Source organism: Acanthaster planci, linkage group LG17 (genome assembly GCF_054643075.1).
Source record: "Acanthaster planci isolate LZ-2023a linkage group LG17, COTS_SCS, whole genome shotgun sequence".
Classification (NCBI taxonomy): Eukaryota; Metazoa; Echinodermata; class Asteroidea; order Valvatida; family Acanthasteridae; genus Acanthaster; species Acanthaster planci.
In genome coordinates, this window is record NC_141793.1 from 9,783,061 (window position 1) to 9,796,307 (window position 13,247).

At 41.8% G+C, this 13,247-nt stretch overlaps 1 protein-coding gene across 1 annotated transcript in view; it reads left to right on the forward strand.

Moving 5' to 3' along the window:
* Nucleotides 1–6,485, forward strand: part of LOC147796340 (bursicon-like) — a 29,467-nt gene extending 22,982 nt beyond the window's left edge. Inside the window, exons 2-3 of the mRNA XM_087147922.1 lie at nucleotides 3,573–4,059; nucleotides 4,906–6,485. Coding sequence (XP_087004048.1) covers nucleotides 4,952–5,365 — 414 coding nt within the window. The 5' untranslated portion in view covers nucleotides 3,573–4,059; nucleotides 4,906–4,951 and the 3' untranslated portion in view covers nucleotides 5,366–6,485. The remainder of the gene's footprint in view (nucleotides 1–3,572; nucleotides 4,060–4,905) is intronic.
* Nucleotides 6,486–13,247: the final 6,762 nt, after the last annotated feature.

Here is a 13,247-nt window from a genome sequence, read left to right on the forward strand (position 1 = left end):
CGCGTCTGAGCGTTAGTAAAAAAAAAAAAGCATTGCTCATCAAACAGATTTTGAGAAATGCCCTGCATAATATTGACATCCGGTCGTCACCCGTCGTTGACTTTCGGTCTTCATTGACACTTGGTATTTGACAAAAGCATGTGACTGGTGTACATCGGATTAGATGAGAAGTATAAATTTTTATTCAGGCCAAATTAAATACTACAATAGTTTGGTAGATTGACGACCACATGTATAATAATGACCTAATATTATTTGTCCATTGTGCCGGGGGAGAAAAAATCATGCTCCGATAAGACGAGTAATGTTCTTGCTCTGAGCTTTACAGAGAAGTCACAATAGAACCAGAACTGGACAACTTTATAAAACAGTAGAGCTTAATGGAGCAAAACTATCTACAGAATTTTACACTTGCCATTTATGAATGTCAAAAAAAGATGAAGAATAACGTGAATAAAAAATCCCGCAAACTACGTGCATTTAAATACGTAACTTCAATGGGATTATTTACCATGTGATATTCAAAATGTACGATCTGTGGCGCTTGTAATTATACCCTATCATTTTTCTGCTGAATGATCGTATTTGTATTGATGTGCTATGTGCTCACGCAGCTTCCGTAACGTGTTTTGTATTTAGGGCCAGTAGCGACACATGATTAAAGGTAATAGCTTTTAAAATAAAGGGGAAAGGCAGTCTAGGTCTTCAACGTTTCAATATTTCAATTGACCCCAGTCTCCATGCGATTGTCACATGGAGTGTAGTATGTCATGGACGGTTGAATGCTGGCTTCATTAAATTTTCAATAAGTGCAGAAAGGAACTGGTGGTACACCTCCCGGCGGTCCAGATTTTCATTTGACCTGTTTATACTCATCACAAAGGTTGGGACGAATGACAGGTCTTTTATGCCGAGTAACTCTCACTGTATGTAGCGTTTCAGTGTTCTCTTTTTTATGTACATTTACTACCACGTGGCCCATTCGTTTGGCCCCATTCGTTTCAAAAGGTGGCGCCCTTTACACTGCATCGACCACGTCGTGGACTTCATGCCATGGTGCATTAATACACCTGTTACTCAAGTTCAAAAATTTCTTGCCCTGCATGTTTTTTTGTAGCTGCATCGTGAATGTCGCTTTTCACGATTTTCTTTTTCAAATATCCAACGATGCACCTGAACTAAGATCCTCGTGAGTGTGGAAACGGTGTGCGAGATGTAACGTTCGGAAGCTATTCCTGAGTGAGGCTTTGAATGACTAGGTTGAAATTTAACTTACTGCCAGTCACAAAAAGAGGATTTCCCGGTATTATTTATAAAAAACATGAATAAGCACTTTACATACTAGACACAGGTCCCCGTACAAGGTTGTACAGGGTTAAAATGGTTTTTAAAAAATGCATAGTAAATGGTAACGTCTGTCTGAGAGATACTGCCTTGGGTTTTTTTTTTTAATGCGAGTCGAATATCAATTTGAAATAAGACACAACAACCCTGCAAATTAAACGTGATGCACATGCCCTGCGGTGTTAATTTCAGATGCCTCTTTTCCCCCGTAAGTCATTTTGTCCACACACAATGGACAGTATTTCTGTTTCATAATCCAGTTTGTGTATAAAACCCGAATACATTTTCCCGTTGCAAATAGTCCTGCGCGTACAAATTGCACAATAGTTTAGTGTGTCCCGTAAGAATGGCAAATCTAATTTGGCGCGGAGTGTAATCTCCAAAGCTTGTGAACACGATTGATACATGGTGCGGTTTTGCAAACATACTCTGTCGTCAACGAGGTAGTCTCCTCCGTTCATCGTTGTTAGTTCTCGGAACAAATATTGTAGAATGTCAATATTTTTATGAAGTGAATGCAGAAAAAAAAGTAATTTAGCGTGTGAGAAACCACCTTTGAAGAAAATAAAATTGTGTAACCACTTCCAGTCTCACTCAATTCCTTCAGTAAATATTGGACAAATCCCTGGAAACAGAATGTCTCTAAATAGTTGCAATATATTGCCTGATCTGCAATATTAAGTCAGAAGTTGACACGTTCCTTTTTCTTACTGTAGTTTAGGAAATTTGTTAATGTATCCTGAAACGCTCAAACTTTACGTCCTTTTCAGCTGCACCATTAAAAATTTTTCTCGTCTTTTTGCCAGATTTCTAGTTGGGAACAAGCGGCCATTTCCTTCGACATATGAAACCTTCCACTAATGAAAGGATCTTGTTGAATTTGTTGGAGCTTGTTTTCTGTATCAGGGTTTGCCAAAAATATAGGAAAAAGTTACATTAACAATTAAATCATGATATTCAATTTATGACGATTAAATCTCACGCTGCAATATAGAATGCAAGTAATGCAATTTCCAATGCAGTGAACAGCTGAAACAGATTTTATCACAAAAAACTTTATCACACCTAAAGCACTGGGTGTCTTACTCGGCTCAACGGTGAGACTATAATCGTCCATTGCCGAGTTGCGCAGTCGTACCCCAAGTCCCCTGCAACACCTGCGGCTCATTTGTGTGTCCATCTCAGTTTCTTTATCCGTTGGAGGCTACAGTGTATTGTGAGCAACGCTCAGCTGATAATGAGAGCTATCTTGCCAGAAATAGCTCCACTTGTCCAGAAAATAATAAGGTTGTGTGATTCACTTTATTGAAGCCAGAGACGTTAGCTTCTTCGCCAAAAGTCCCTAATGAAAGATTAGAAAGGGCTTTTGCCCCGTAGACAAGAGCGAAGACGTATGTAGCCATGTAAGATTTTTCTTCAACAAGTCGAATCATTTTTTTTCTGTTTGAAGCGGCTCTTCCATAAACGATAACTGTTTATTGCCGAAGGCTTCTGAGACCTTGAGAGATGGAGGCTCTGAACGAGCAAATTCCTACCTCTCTCATCCAAAACTCTTAACGAATTTACCCTTCTAAACCATTTCATTACTGTGACGTTACTGAAATCATTTTGCCTGCAGTCAATATGACCAAGGCAACTCTTTCATATAAGCATTCGCTTGCTGCGGGCAAGATCTCTCGTTTCCAGCGCTTTGTTGCTTTAGCACGTTAATTACGAAGAGTCTAATGTTTTAATCACTCAGCCATATTTCTCTGGACCTATGTATCATTCTGGACCCTACATCGAAGTGTTATGTCAATAAATGGCTCATGGGGGGAGAGGGCCGGGGCCTTTTGAAGTAATCTGTGCTAGGTCCGTATGTACACCCGACGCATGTGACATTTTTTTGGTTGAAACAATAGGCAGGGAATTAAAGTGATTAGGCCTACCTTCATGATTACAGAACTGATGAAACTATTCAATCATTCTAATAACATGCAGCATAGAGATGTAGTTTTTTCTTTTGTATTTGCTTTTGTTTTAAAGTTTTTTATTGGGGGATTTTGGTTCTTATTTGTTGTTTTTCTGTTTTGTTTTGGGTTTTTTGTTCAGATTTTTTATTGCTTCTCGTTTTTGGTATAGGTTTTTGGTTTTCCGTTGTGGTTTTGTTTTGGTGCTTTTTCGTAGTTTTGCGTGTTTGTGTTTTACGTGCAACGTTGCATGCCTATGGCGCCATTTCCGTATTACAGTTCCGGCCTGGCCAACACGATCGTACCGGGCTCTCGGCGAACGTGTGAAGTCCTGTTTAGCAATGAATTGTTACGAGCAGAGCCGTTCGAATTCCGAAGCACAGGGAATCGACAGGGGATCACAACAGCCAACCAGTGGCGTCTGTACCTGCTCAGCATTCCACTTGTCTCGTCTTGAAAAGGAGGCAAACAGATCATCTGGCCGGCCCGCGTATCGGCCGCCATTCTGGAGTAGCGTGGCATTTGTTAACGTCTATTGCAGAAGGCGGCTGCTCTACAAAGGTCTCCCCATACGACGATTACCGTCGAGAAAAAAGCAGCTTAATCACCATCAAACTTGCTGTCCTCCGAGGTGAGGGGAATAGAGACAAGTCATTGAAACATCCACTTAGCCCTGTGTCTGAGGTGGTTTCACACAGCGACCTTGGGACTCCCGCGTATATACCAGCTCAGTGCATCTCTGACGTTTTGCGGTCTAAACAGGAGGGTAAGGTCTTTTCCATGTATTTCGTTTGACGGTTCGTATATGGTGATCAGTAATTCACTTTGAAAGAAACATCGAAAGGAGCAACGTCATTGGACGGTGTGTATTTTATTTGACAAGAGACAATTTATTTTCTTGATGTACACTCAAACTGAAGACGTATAATGGTCTTAAAGAGTATTGATCAATTCGGAAATCTATATCTAAACAAATATGATCATTGTAAATGAATGGTCAATCACTCAATTGCTTTTAAATACAGCTGTTATGATTAACATAAAAAGTTTACTTTTTATGCGCTGTTTTCGGGCATCGCTTTATAGGCTCAAGTGCACATTTGGATGACTTTTCATACGCAATGGGAAACCTCGGCGTGCACAAAATAAACGTGACCTGCATGCGAAATCACTAGCGATGTGAAGTGAGGAATGAAAGGGGACAGCGTAAAGTATAGAAAGTAGGCTCTGCATGATCAAATTTGAAGTGATCCTCCACACTAAATGCACATTTTAGAGGGCGGAAAACTTTCTGCTCAGATAATGTGCATTAGAGTAATTTTGATGGAAAACGTCTTGGACTGACAGGTGAACTTAACTTTCTGTGGTGTTGTATGGATTTCTCTCGTGAAAATATAGGGTTAATTCTTCATCATAATCCAGGCATTACATGTATTCATTTTGTTGGTCTGGGTGGGTTTGCATGTCAGTTTCTCTTTGGATGGAGTAATCCAACAAAGCTTTACAATATCATCTAGTGCTGTTGTACTATGGAACTACCGTTAACAGGCCTTCATTCGAATCGCAAATGCAAAACGAGGTAAATTTTTAGTTTTTGTTTTTTGCTTTCTAGGCCCACACCGTGGAACGGGTTGACGTCATACCAAAGGCCTGTTACCATGCCAACCATCGTAAGAAGCGCTCTAGTCCTCATCCTGCTAACTTGCCTCGTCTCCCTGACGACAAGCACGTGCCGCAGGCTTGCTGTCCGGCAGACCATTACGGCCGCCAAACGCGGCTGCCTACCCAAGCGGTTGATCTCCTTCGGCTGCCGGGGCACCTGTCCCTCGTACTCTCGCGTGTCACCTATGGACTATGGGTCAATAGAGCGGTCCTGCCAATGCTGTCAGGAGGTTGGGTATCGCACCGTCAATGTAAGGTTCAAATGCCCACAGAACCTACCGCCCTATCACTTAGCTGAGGTGCGGCTGGCTCGAGATTGTAAATGTCGGCCGTGCAACGTGAAGAGCGTGGGAGCTGTACCAGAGGTGGTCCGCTTGACAGACTACCTCTCTGATTTATACCCACAGTGACACCAGCCTTCTTTCCTCATCTCTTCAACTTGTAGAAGCTGTATAATTTAAAACACTCGATGGAACGTTGCTGAGATAAAGCGTTCCATCGTACTTAGCTGCATCCCCCACAATCCTTTGCGGTCCGTCATCATTACGATGAATGGCCACAGCCGGGGACATCGATGCCCGATTCAGACTCGGGCCAAACATCAAAAATTGCGCATTGAAAAACTCCACTTTATTTGCCTTGTTTTAAATGACATACACAGTAACATGAATTTGAAATGATAAATTCAAAGGGACATGGAGTCTTTATTGGGTAAATATAGACCTCTGGTGTGGACTTACAAAGATTTTGCAAAACGACTTCACTGAAGCAGTGTTTGTTGCCAATGCCAAACGAAAAGTCTGGTCCTTAGTCCTGTCTTTAGTTCTTCCAAACTCACAGAACTGTTGAAGCCCATGCAATTCACATGAGTGTGTCTCCCAGTCTCTTGAAACATTTAGGTGCACCGCTGTCATTTGCATTCCGCAAAGAGTTATTCGAAGGTCCAGGTGAGGATCAAACATCAGCTTAAGGTTGTTTTAGAAATACTTAAGAAATATTCATAAATACCTCAGATATTCTCCCTATTCAACAACGTGCAACTTAACCGTGTATTAACATTTGATAATGCCCGCCTAGAAGGTATAACGTCCGCAGCGTCAATCACGCACTGCCGCGAGGATACGAGACAGTTTACTCAATTCTGACTGGTCAAGAGTCTGTGTGCACGCGCGCGCTAAGTCCATATAAGAAGATTATTTTGGACAACCGTATCATAAAAATGGATGGGGGTGTTCGGAAAAAGGAAAGTAAGATTCTACACCAAAATCATTGGAAATCTGTCATATAGGCCTATTGACTTCTTGTGACTATGACTAAAAAAGGTATTTATGAGTAGAAATAAATATGTGCCTGGCCGATCTTAAACGTTAGTTTAAGACCGGCAAAGCACATAGCTATTTCCCAACTAAAGCAATTTCGACACAGGGTATTTTCGTGAGGAATCGTTCTGACAAAAGCAAGCTTTGCTTTGTAACTGTAACGCTGATGACTCTGTATTAAATGCCAGCACCAGTGCGTAAATGAACGGTACTTGAATTTACAAAAATGTGTCTTAATTATTGACCCTAAATGCGAGATCAGAATTGTTACAGTAAGGTCTACGCTGAGGAGTCTGTGATAGCCCAATTCCATAGCCCTGCTCAACATCCATACTGTGCTAACAGAGCCTCTTTTCACTAAAACCCGCGAAGTAGCAACAATAGTAAGAGCAAGTTTATCCGCTCCGAGGAAACAAAGAGGGCGTGTTTTTTTTTGGGGGGGGGTTGTTTGTTTGGTTGTTTATTGTTGTTGTTTTTTTGGTTTGTTTTTGTGGTACTCGCCGCATAGGCGCGCGTTTATAATGGAGATCAATGTTGCAGAGCACGCTGAGTACACAACAAATTTAGTCCTCAATATATTTCTGTATGTATGTCTGCGTACACGCAGGACACGTGAAAGAACATACTTGAAAAACTTACAGCAATCTGTCTTTCTCTACCGCTTGTGGGTGCACTTCAACTCTGGGTGGATTCAAGGAGAAATGTTGCTTTCATTAGTGACGTAACAATGGTAATCTCTATGGGTACTTAAACTAAAGTACATTGGCGCCATGAAATACTGGAAAAACGGTGGCACCAATGTTGGATTGTTTTCTAAACTTCCAAAATGCACGTTTGTGTCTCAGTTAACGGTACTTCCCATGTTAATTTCATTATATTTAAGGGTATTTTGTTGCCCTTTTGGTTCTCATGCTAATTGGGATTTCCATATTCATGAGCATAACTGTGATATCATCCCAGGAATAAGTTTTCAATGTTATCATGGTTTATGCCCCCCAAAGTTGTATATTTACGATTTTGCTGGCCTGTGGTGATTCGGAGTTTTGAAAGTAGCCCTTTCTCAGAATGTTTTTTTAGAGAGTAAATTCTGCGGGCTCACAATTTGCACAGAAACAACAATGGACAGAGCCATATCTTCCCTTCATGACGTCGCAGCAGCAGCTCCCTCAGTTGTCCAGGAAAAGCATGTATAATTTTAAATGTTAAGAATAAGCACTTTTTGAGGCAATAAATCTAAAAGGAATGTGAAGTAGTTTCCATACGTTGAAGAAGAGTCTAAACTTTCAGAAAACTTCATTGTATACAGTTGCACTTTAATTAAGCAGCACCCTTATTTTCTGCTCAGTAAGCACAAGTTAACACAAGGTAAGTGCCAACTGGTAGGCAACACGGTAAAACTGCGCCCTGCAACAGCCGCTGCTGTTTTTCATCACATTTCTATTTCACAATTACCCTCGACAACGAGGAGCCATCAGTCCACTGTGGTTCCCTTTGAGCTGAGTGGATAAAAAATCTATTATGGAGAAGATCAGAGAGCAGTTACCGGCTTACTGCGGAGCTTCGATTGGACGAGGTCACAGAGTAATTGGTTTGGCGAGGCAGTGAGGTGGGCATTCCCAAAGTGTTTCCATTAGTCTTAACTGAACTTTGTATTCAGGAACTGCTCCTTTTCCTAATTATACACTCGTGAATAATGTTGAATTAATGCTGACATACTGCATGTAGTACATGCATTCCTCAACACAGGAACACAAATATTTGACCTTTTCACTCATTTTGATAGTTGCTGTTGGAAATTCACCTGATCTACATAATCAAACATAAACTACATAAATTCTTAAAGACTCAGAGGGGTGGCCGTTGTGGTTTTTCTCACATTGGTTTGATGCTAGGATGGGTTATCCTCGCTGTTTGGTGAATGGTGATATATTGTGTGTAGACCCCCAATTTCGGGGCGCCGCCTAACAGCCGACTTTTGGCCGGGGGACTGATCCCGTCTCTACTGCGGAACCGTTAAGCAGTAAGTACAACAAAATCATCACTACACCTGAAAGGAAGTTTTTCAAACTCAAATCAATGACTCAACAACAGAAATTTCCACATGCATAACAGCTAGGATATCCACTCGATGAAACAGAGCTTGAGATGCAGCAAGTAACTACTACAGCGTAATATAGAGTATATCATAAACTTACAAGCTTATTTTCAGGCAGCTGGCGCCGAATGAATAGCTCCTTATGAGACGCCACCACCGCGGTGGCAGCATTCAGTGCACGAGCTCTTAAACTGGAGGCGTGTTTTAGCAATTTGGTAAGCCACAGCATCTTATCGGTGAGGTGGATACTCACAGTGGTGGTACTTTCATTGCTCATTTATCAACGGAAACCACCGGCAGCCATCTTACTGTGCCGAATACAACGATCATCGTTTGCTCGAGTCCCATTGTAGCTGCTATTGCCATATGCGTGCATTGCTATTGCATTGGAATAACCTTGTACTTGGCGTTGGAAAATAGTCGCCAGTGGCTTCGGTGACCTGCACTTCCAAAACTGGGGTGTTAAATTTAACACCGCTGGTGTTATCAGAGGACTACGCCAACATTTTTGACCAGTGTTAACAATTTTGGTTATATTTGGTGTTACTTTTGACACCCTCCAGTGCATTGTAGCACTCATAGGAGAGGACAGTAACACCAGCGGTGTTAAAGTAACACCCCTATGGTGTGGTCATTTGATAACACCAAAAAGTATGATTTCAGCACCACAGTTTTTGCAGTGTATGTGTTCTAATTAAGGGTATTGCGAGTCCAGATGTTTTTTATAGGACGTCTGTAGGTCTTAACGCCCGCGTTATTCCCCGCCTTCGTAGTGCCAACGAATAAATGGCTTTTAATTCTGATTTCCGGATTAAGCTAATCTGTGATTTCTATTTAAGCCTTCACCGTGGAAAGGTTGAGTACGTGGACGATCTTGTCTCGAGTTTATTGGCTGTTCTAGCTGTTATTATTTTCCAATCAAGCTCACATCGGCAAAATGGGATTGAGAAAACATCCGGATAATCACACTTGTTTTATATTCGAAGTGTGGTCATTCCTTTTTTTCTCCTGTGGTTAAGGTAAATGCTCCTTTTTCTCCAACTAGAATAACTCCTTCGAGATTTTTGATTTTTGATGATGATGATGTTCCTGTTCATTTTACCACTGATAACCTTGACACCAAAATGCCTCTGAAATTGTTTTTCAGAGGGGGAAAAATTGTGTGGACGTGTGCAAGTCCACACAACGCCATCGTACCCTGCATTATGTGGACTTCTTTTGTGCAGAGGTCCACACTATTGCTCTATGGTATGACAGGTCTGTACACACCGATTAGACAGTTTTGTCGGGTCTGGGGAATAAATGAAATAAGGTATATTTGTTTTTAGGCTTAGTGCACCTTTGGCACCCTTGTTCACGAAAGCCAGCTTGGAAGGAGTTGCTAATTAAGCTCAGTTCCCATAAAAAGTCCCTTTTTGGTGTCATGCTCAGCACCACCACGCTCCTCTAGCTCGCTATTTCGCCCCGCTATTGGACCTGTGGGCGGGGTCCGCAGAGGGGCACATTACAAAAACCCAATGTGCCGTAAAACGCCCACGTATATGAGAATGCGACAGCACTGAATCCATCGGAGGAGAAAAAAACCTCGTCGGAATTGTCAAACATAAAGGTAATAACCTGTCCCTGCTTACACGCCACTGGGATGGGATTGAATTTACGCCCTGCAGCGCAAAAACCAGGTGGCTTGCGTGCACAATACGATACGCGCGGCAAAGACGGCGTCCGAGGCGGGAAGCGATCCATCCTGCTGGTATATTTTGAAACAGATGAGGCGAAAATTGTCGATATTCCGGCGTAAAACAGGGAAAGGAAACTTCCAGATGTGTTATTCGAAAACATATCAGGTAGCGTGTACATACGTCGGCTGCACCATCAAATATTCCAGTTTTTGCAGCCATGTACTGGTCACAAACTTCTTCGTGTGAAGTGAGAAACTGATTGGGAAATTACGGATATCCTCATTTATCTGTTATTAACACAATACTTTTCTAGCCTATTTTGAGAGAGAGTGCAATGTAACTGGGTTTGTGACACCAGAAATGCAATGCATTTTACTTCGTGATTGATATCCAGCAGTTTGATAATACCACATTTCAAAAATCGCTCGAGCCAAAGAAGAGACCCCACTGCCTCCCAAAGAAAGTACAGTTAGACTTTGCCACGCTACACACTTAACCGTGTTTCATGCTCGTTAAAAATCTCCCCCAACTCCCACGCTTAAATTGTGTTTGTTGATAATTTGGTATCAACAATTGGTACTCAAGCCTTTGAGGCGTGGAGTCGATCACGTAAGCCCTTCCCAGCTCTCCATTTCCAAATACAAGTTTCTTAACAAAGTGTTTAATAAACATATTTGCGATGGGGTTTCAATGCAATGATAGTTCCCATAGGGCTAATATAAATGCCTCTTTCGAAGCACAGGATACACAACTTAACAAGCTGATCGCAGCTTTCCTTGAATACCCTGTAAAAATACCTTTTTTGCGCATGCTTCAAGTACGGGATGCGGTGAAATTCGTTCGTCGCCTCTGATGGCCTTGTACAGATTTTAGTGAAGGAAATAGTGCGTCATAGGGGGTCAAAGTTAACGACGCGCAGAGCATTGTGGGTAAATTTCCGCCAGGCGCGCGAGCTCGCTCAATGTGTTACACAACTGACCTTTATCAATTTGATATATTTTTATTTTCTTCCTCATTGCCGAAAATATTCTCACTGCACTTTATTCGTTCATCCAAAATTGATCAAGATAACCCATGATTTGAAATATATCGCCAAACTACACATGATTACTGATACCTAGTGAGAAGACCAATTACCCCTCTGTGGTTGTACCAAGGGCGTGTTTTTATCATATAGCCGACACTGCCCGTGCCGAAGAATTGCCGAACCGAAAATTTATGTTTTCGCTAACAGGAAGTGATAACCTTGCTGTCACAGATCGTGCACAATGTAGCCAATCACAGTTCAAAGCCATCAGCCCTTCCCAGCAACATGTTTCCCGCGCATACGCGTGAAGTTCTTTAACTGACATCACCAAATGCATGTTCAAAGACAAGCAAGACGCTGTGAAATCCATATTTCTAATATTCCTCAATTAGTTCACAAATTGCCCTTGTTTTTGAACAGTTTTTGTCTAAACTTGGGGTCACTTAGAGCTGCATATTACAACTCAAGTTGAGAAAATGGAAGTTTTAGCATGCATGACATATCTAGTCTGTCCGTTGTCATATGTAGAAACAAAACTCACTGTACACAAAACATGCGTCTTTGTTACACTGGGGCAGGTCTGGGATTTTTTTCTCTCTCACTTGAACAAGCTCGTATTCCAGAAAGTAATGTCATTAAACTGCCCAACCGTAGTGAAAATGACAAAAACGCACGATTCAATGGCATTCCGCTCACAAAAAGCTCAATCTCGGTGGATCTTTAATCTCCACCTTTAATAATGCTTGACATGTTACATAGTCGGTGTATACCCTGTCCACGCGCAACTACAATACAGTGTTCTGCATGAGCTTCATTTCAAATGTTTCCCTGTGCTTTGCACAGTGTAATGTTATTTTCAAGCAAGACTCCTTTCTTTGAGTCACATGCATGTGTAAAGTAGAGCGATTTTCCAATAGAAGTCACGGTCAAGTGACCAATACCTGCCAGCGGTGTTTGGCAAACATTATTGAATGCGATTTTATGTCGACGGCACTGACAGACTCTATGAATACAATTTAGGCTAGCTTGGGAGGGGTTGGTTACAATGACACTAGAGGAATTCGAAATACCTACTCGTCTTGTCTATAGGCTAATTAAACGTTTGTAATTATTTCGTATTTAATGAGTTCTCAGTAATGTCGAATTGCTTCAGGTAAATCTGGTACCTCTTGAAAATTATTTACATCATTCTGGAAATAAATGCATCACAAAACATTCATAGGACTACATGCCGTTCATATTTTATTTTGGCATTCGTATTCGTAGGCTTATTCAATACAATGAAAACGGAGAGGGCAAGAGACTGACTTTTTTTTTAAATTTAATCAGGATCAACGAAGTACCTTGTCTGTTTGTCAGATTCCAGCTTGATCAGCCCAGCGGCAGGTGAATAAACGGTAGCCCAGCCTGGGCCTCCTCGCTCCCACTTGTCTGTTGACGTTTAATTACTGTCTCTGCTTGAGTACCGTTGTTTGAATGAGATAGTTCACAAGTGGATATTTTTGTGTGTGCTTATCCAGGGGCAAAATGTCTCCATCAAATGGCGGTCATCTTTTTGGTGGTGCTAGATTTAGAAATTATTTCTTCAGCTAGGGTTTCAAAAGACTATGTTCACGGGGGAGAAATTTCCAATTTTAATTTAGTCTGCTTGATCCGATCCGATGCAATGAAGTTCAAATTGATATATCTTGATTGGAAGTATTCCTTGAGGGGAACCAATTCTTAAGTTTTAGGCTAGCTGTAGGCCTATATCCTTAGCTTTCTGTTGAAACAGGTAGTCATTCTTGGACTTGGCTTTGTTTAGTAGAACTTTTGCATGTGCAACGTGCTTGAGGATGAGCATGTTTTCGGGGTTACTTTCGAATGTTGCTCTGTTCACTGACTTCTCGGTCACATTTTCTCTCTCCCCCCTAACCCGGCTCTCACACCGTTTGCGCACCTGTAACAACAGTGATTCCTTCGCAAGGGAAGTAACTGTGCAACTAGCTAGGCATGCACTTTGATGGTACGGCCATCGCGGCTGCACCAGGCCGTGTAACTCAATTGTGATAGGCAGCTGCAGAACTGCTGGTCTCGGCAATCGGCGCGCCGATCAATGAAAACTGACCGAAAGTTTTCCCGGATCAAGCAGGAAAATATTTACAGGAGGCCGCTTTGATGAGCGCGTGTGCC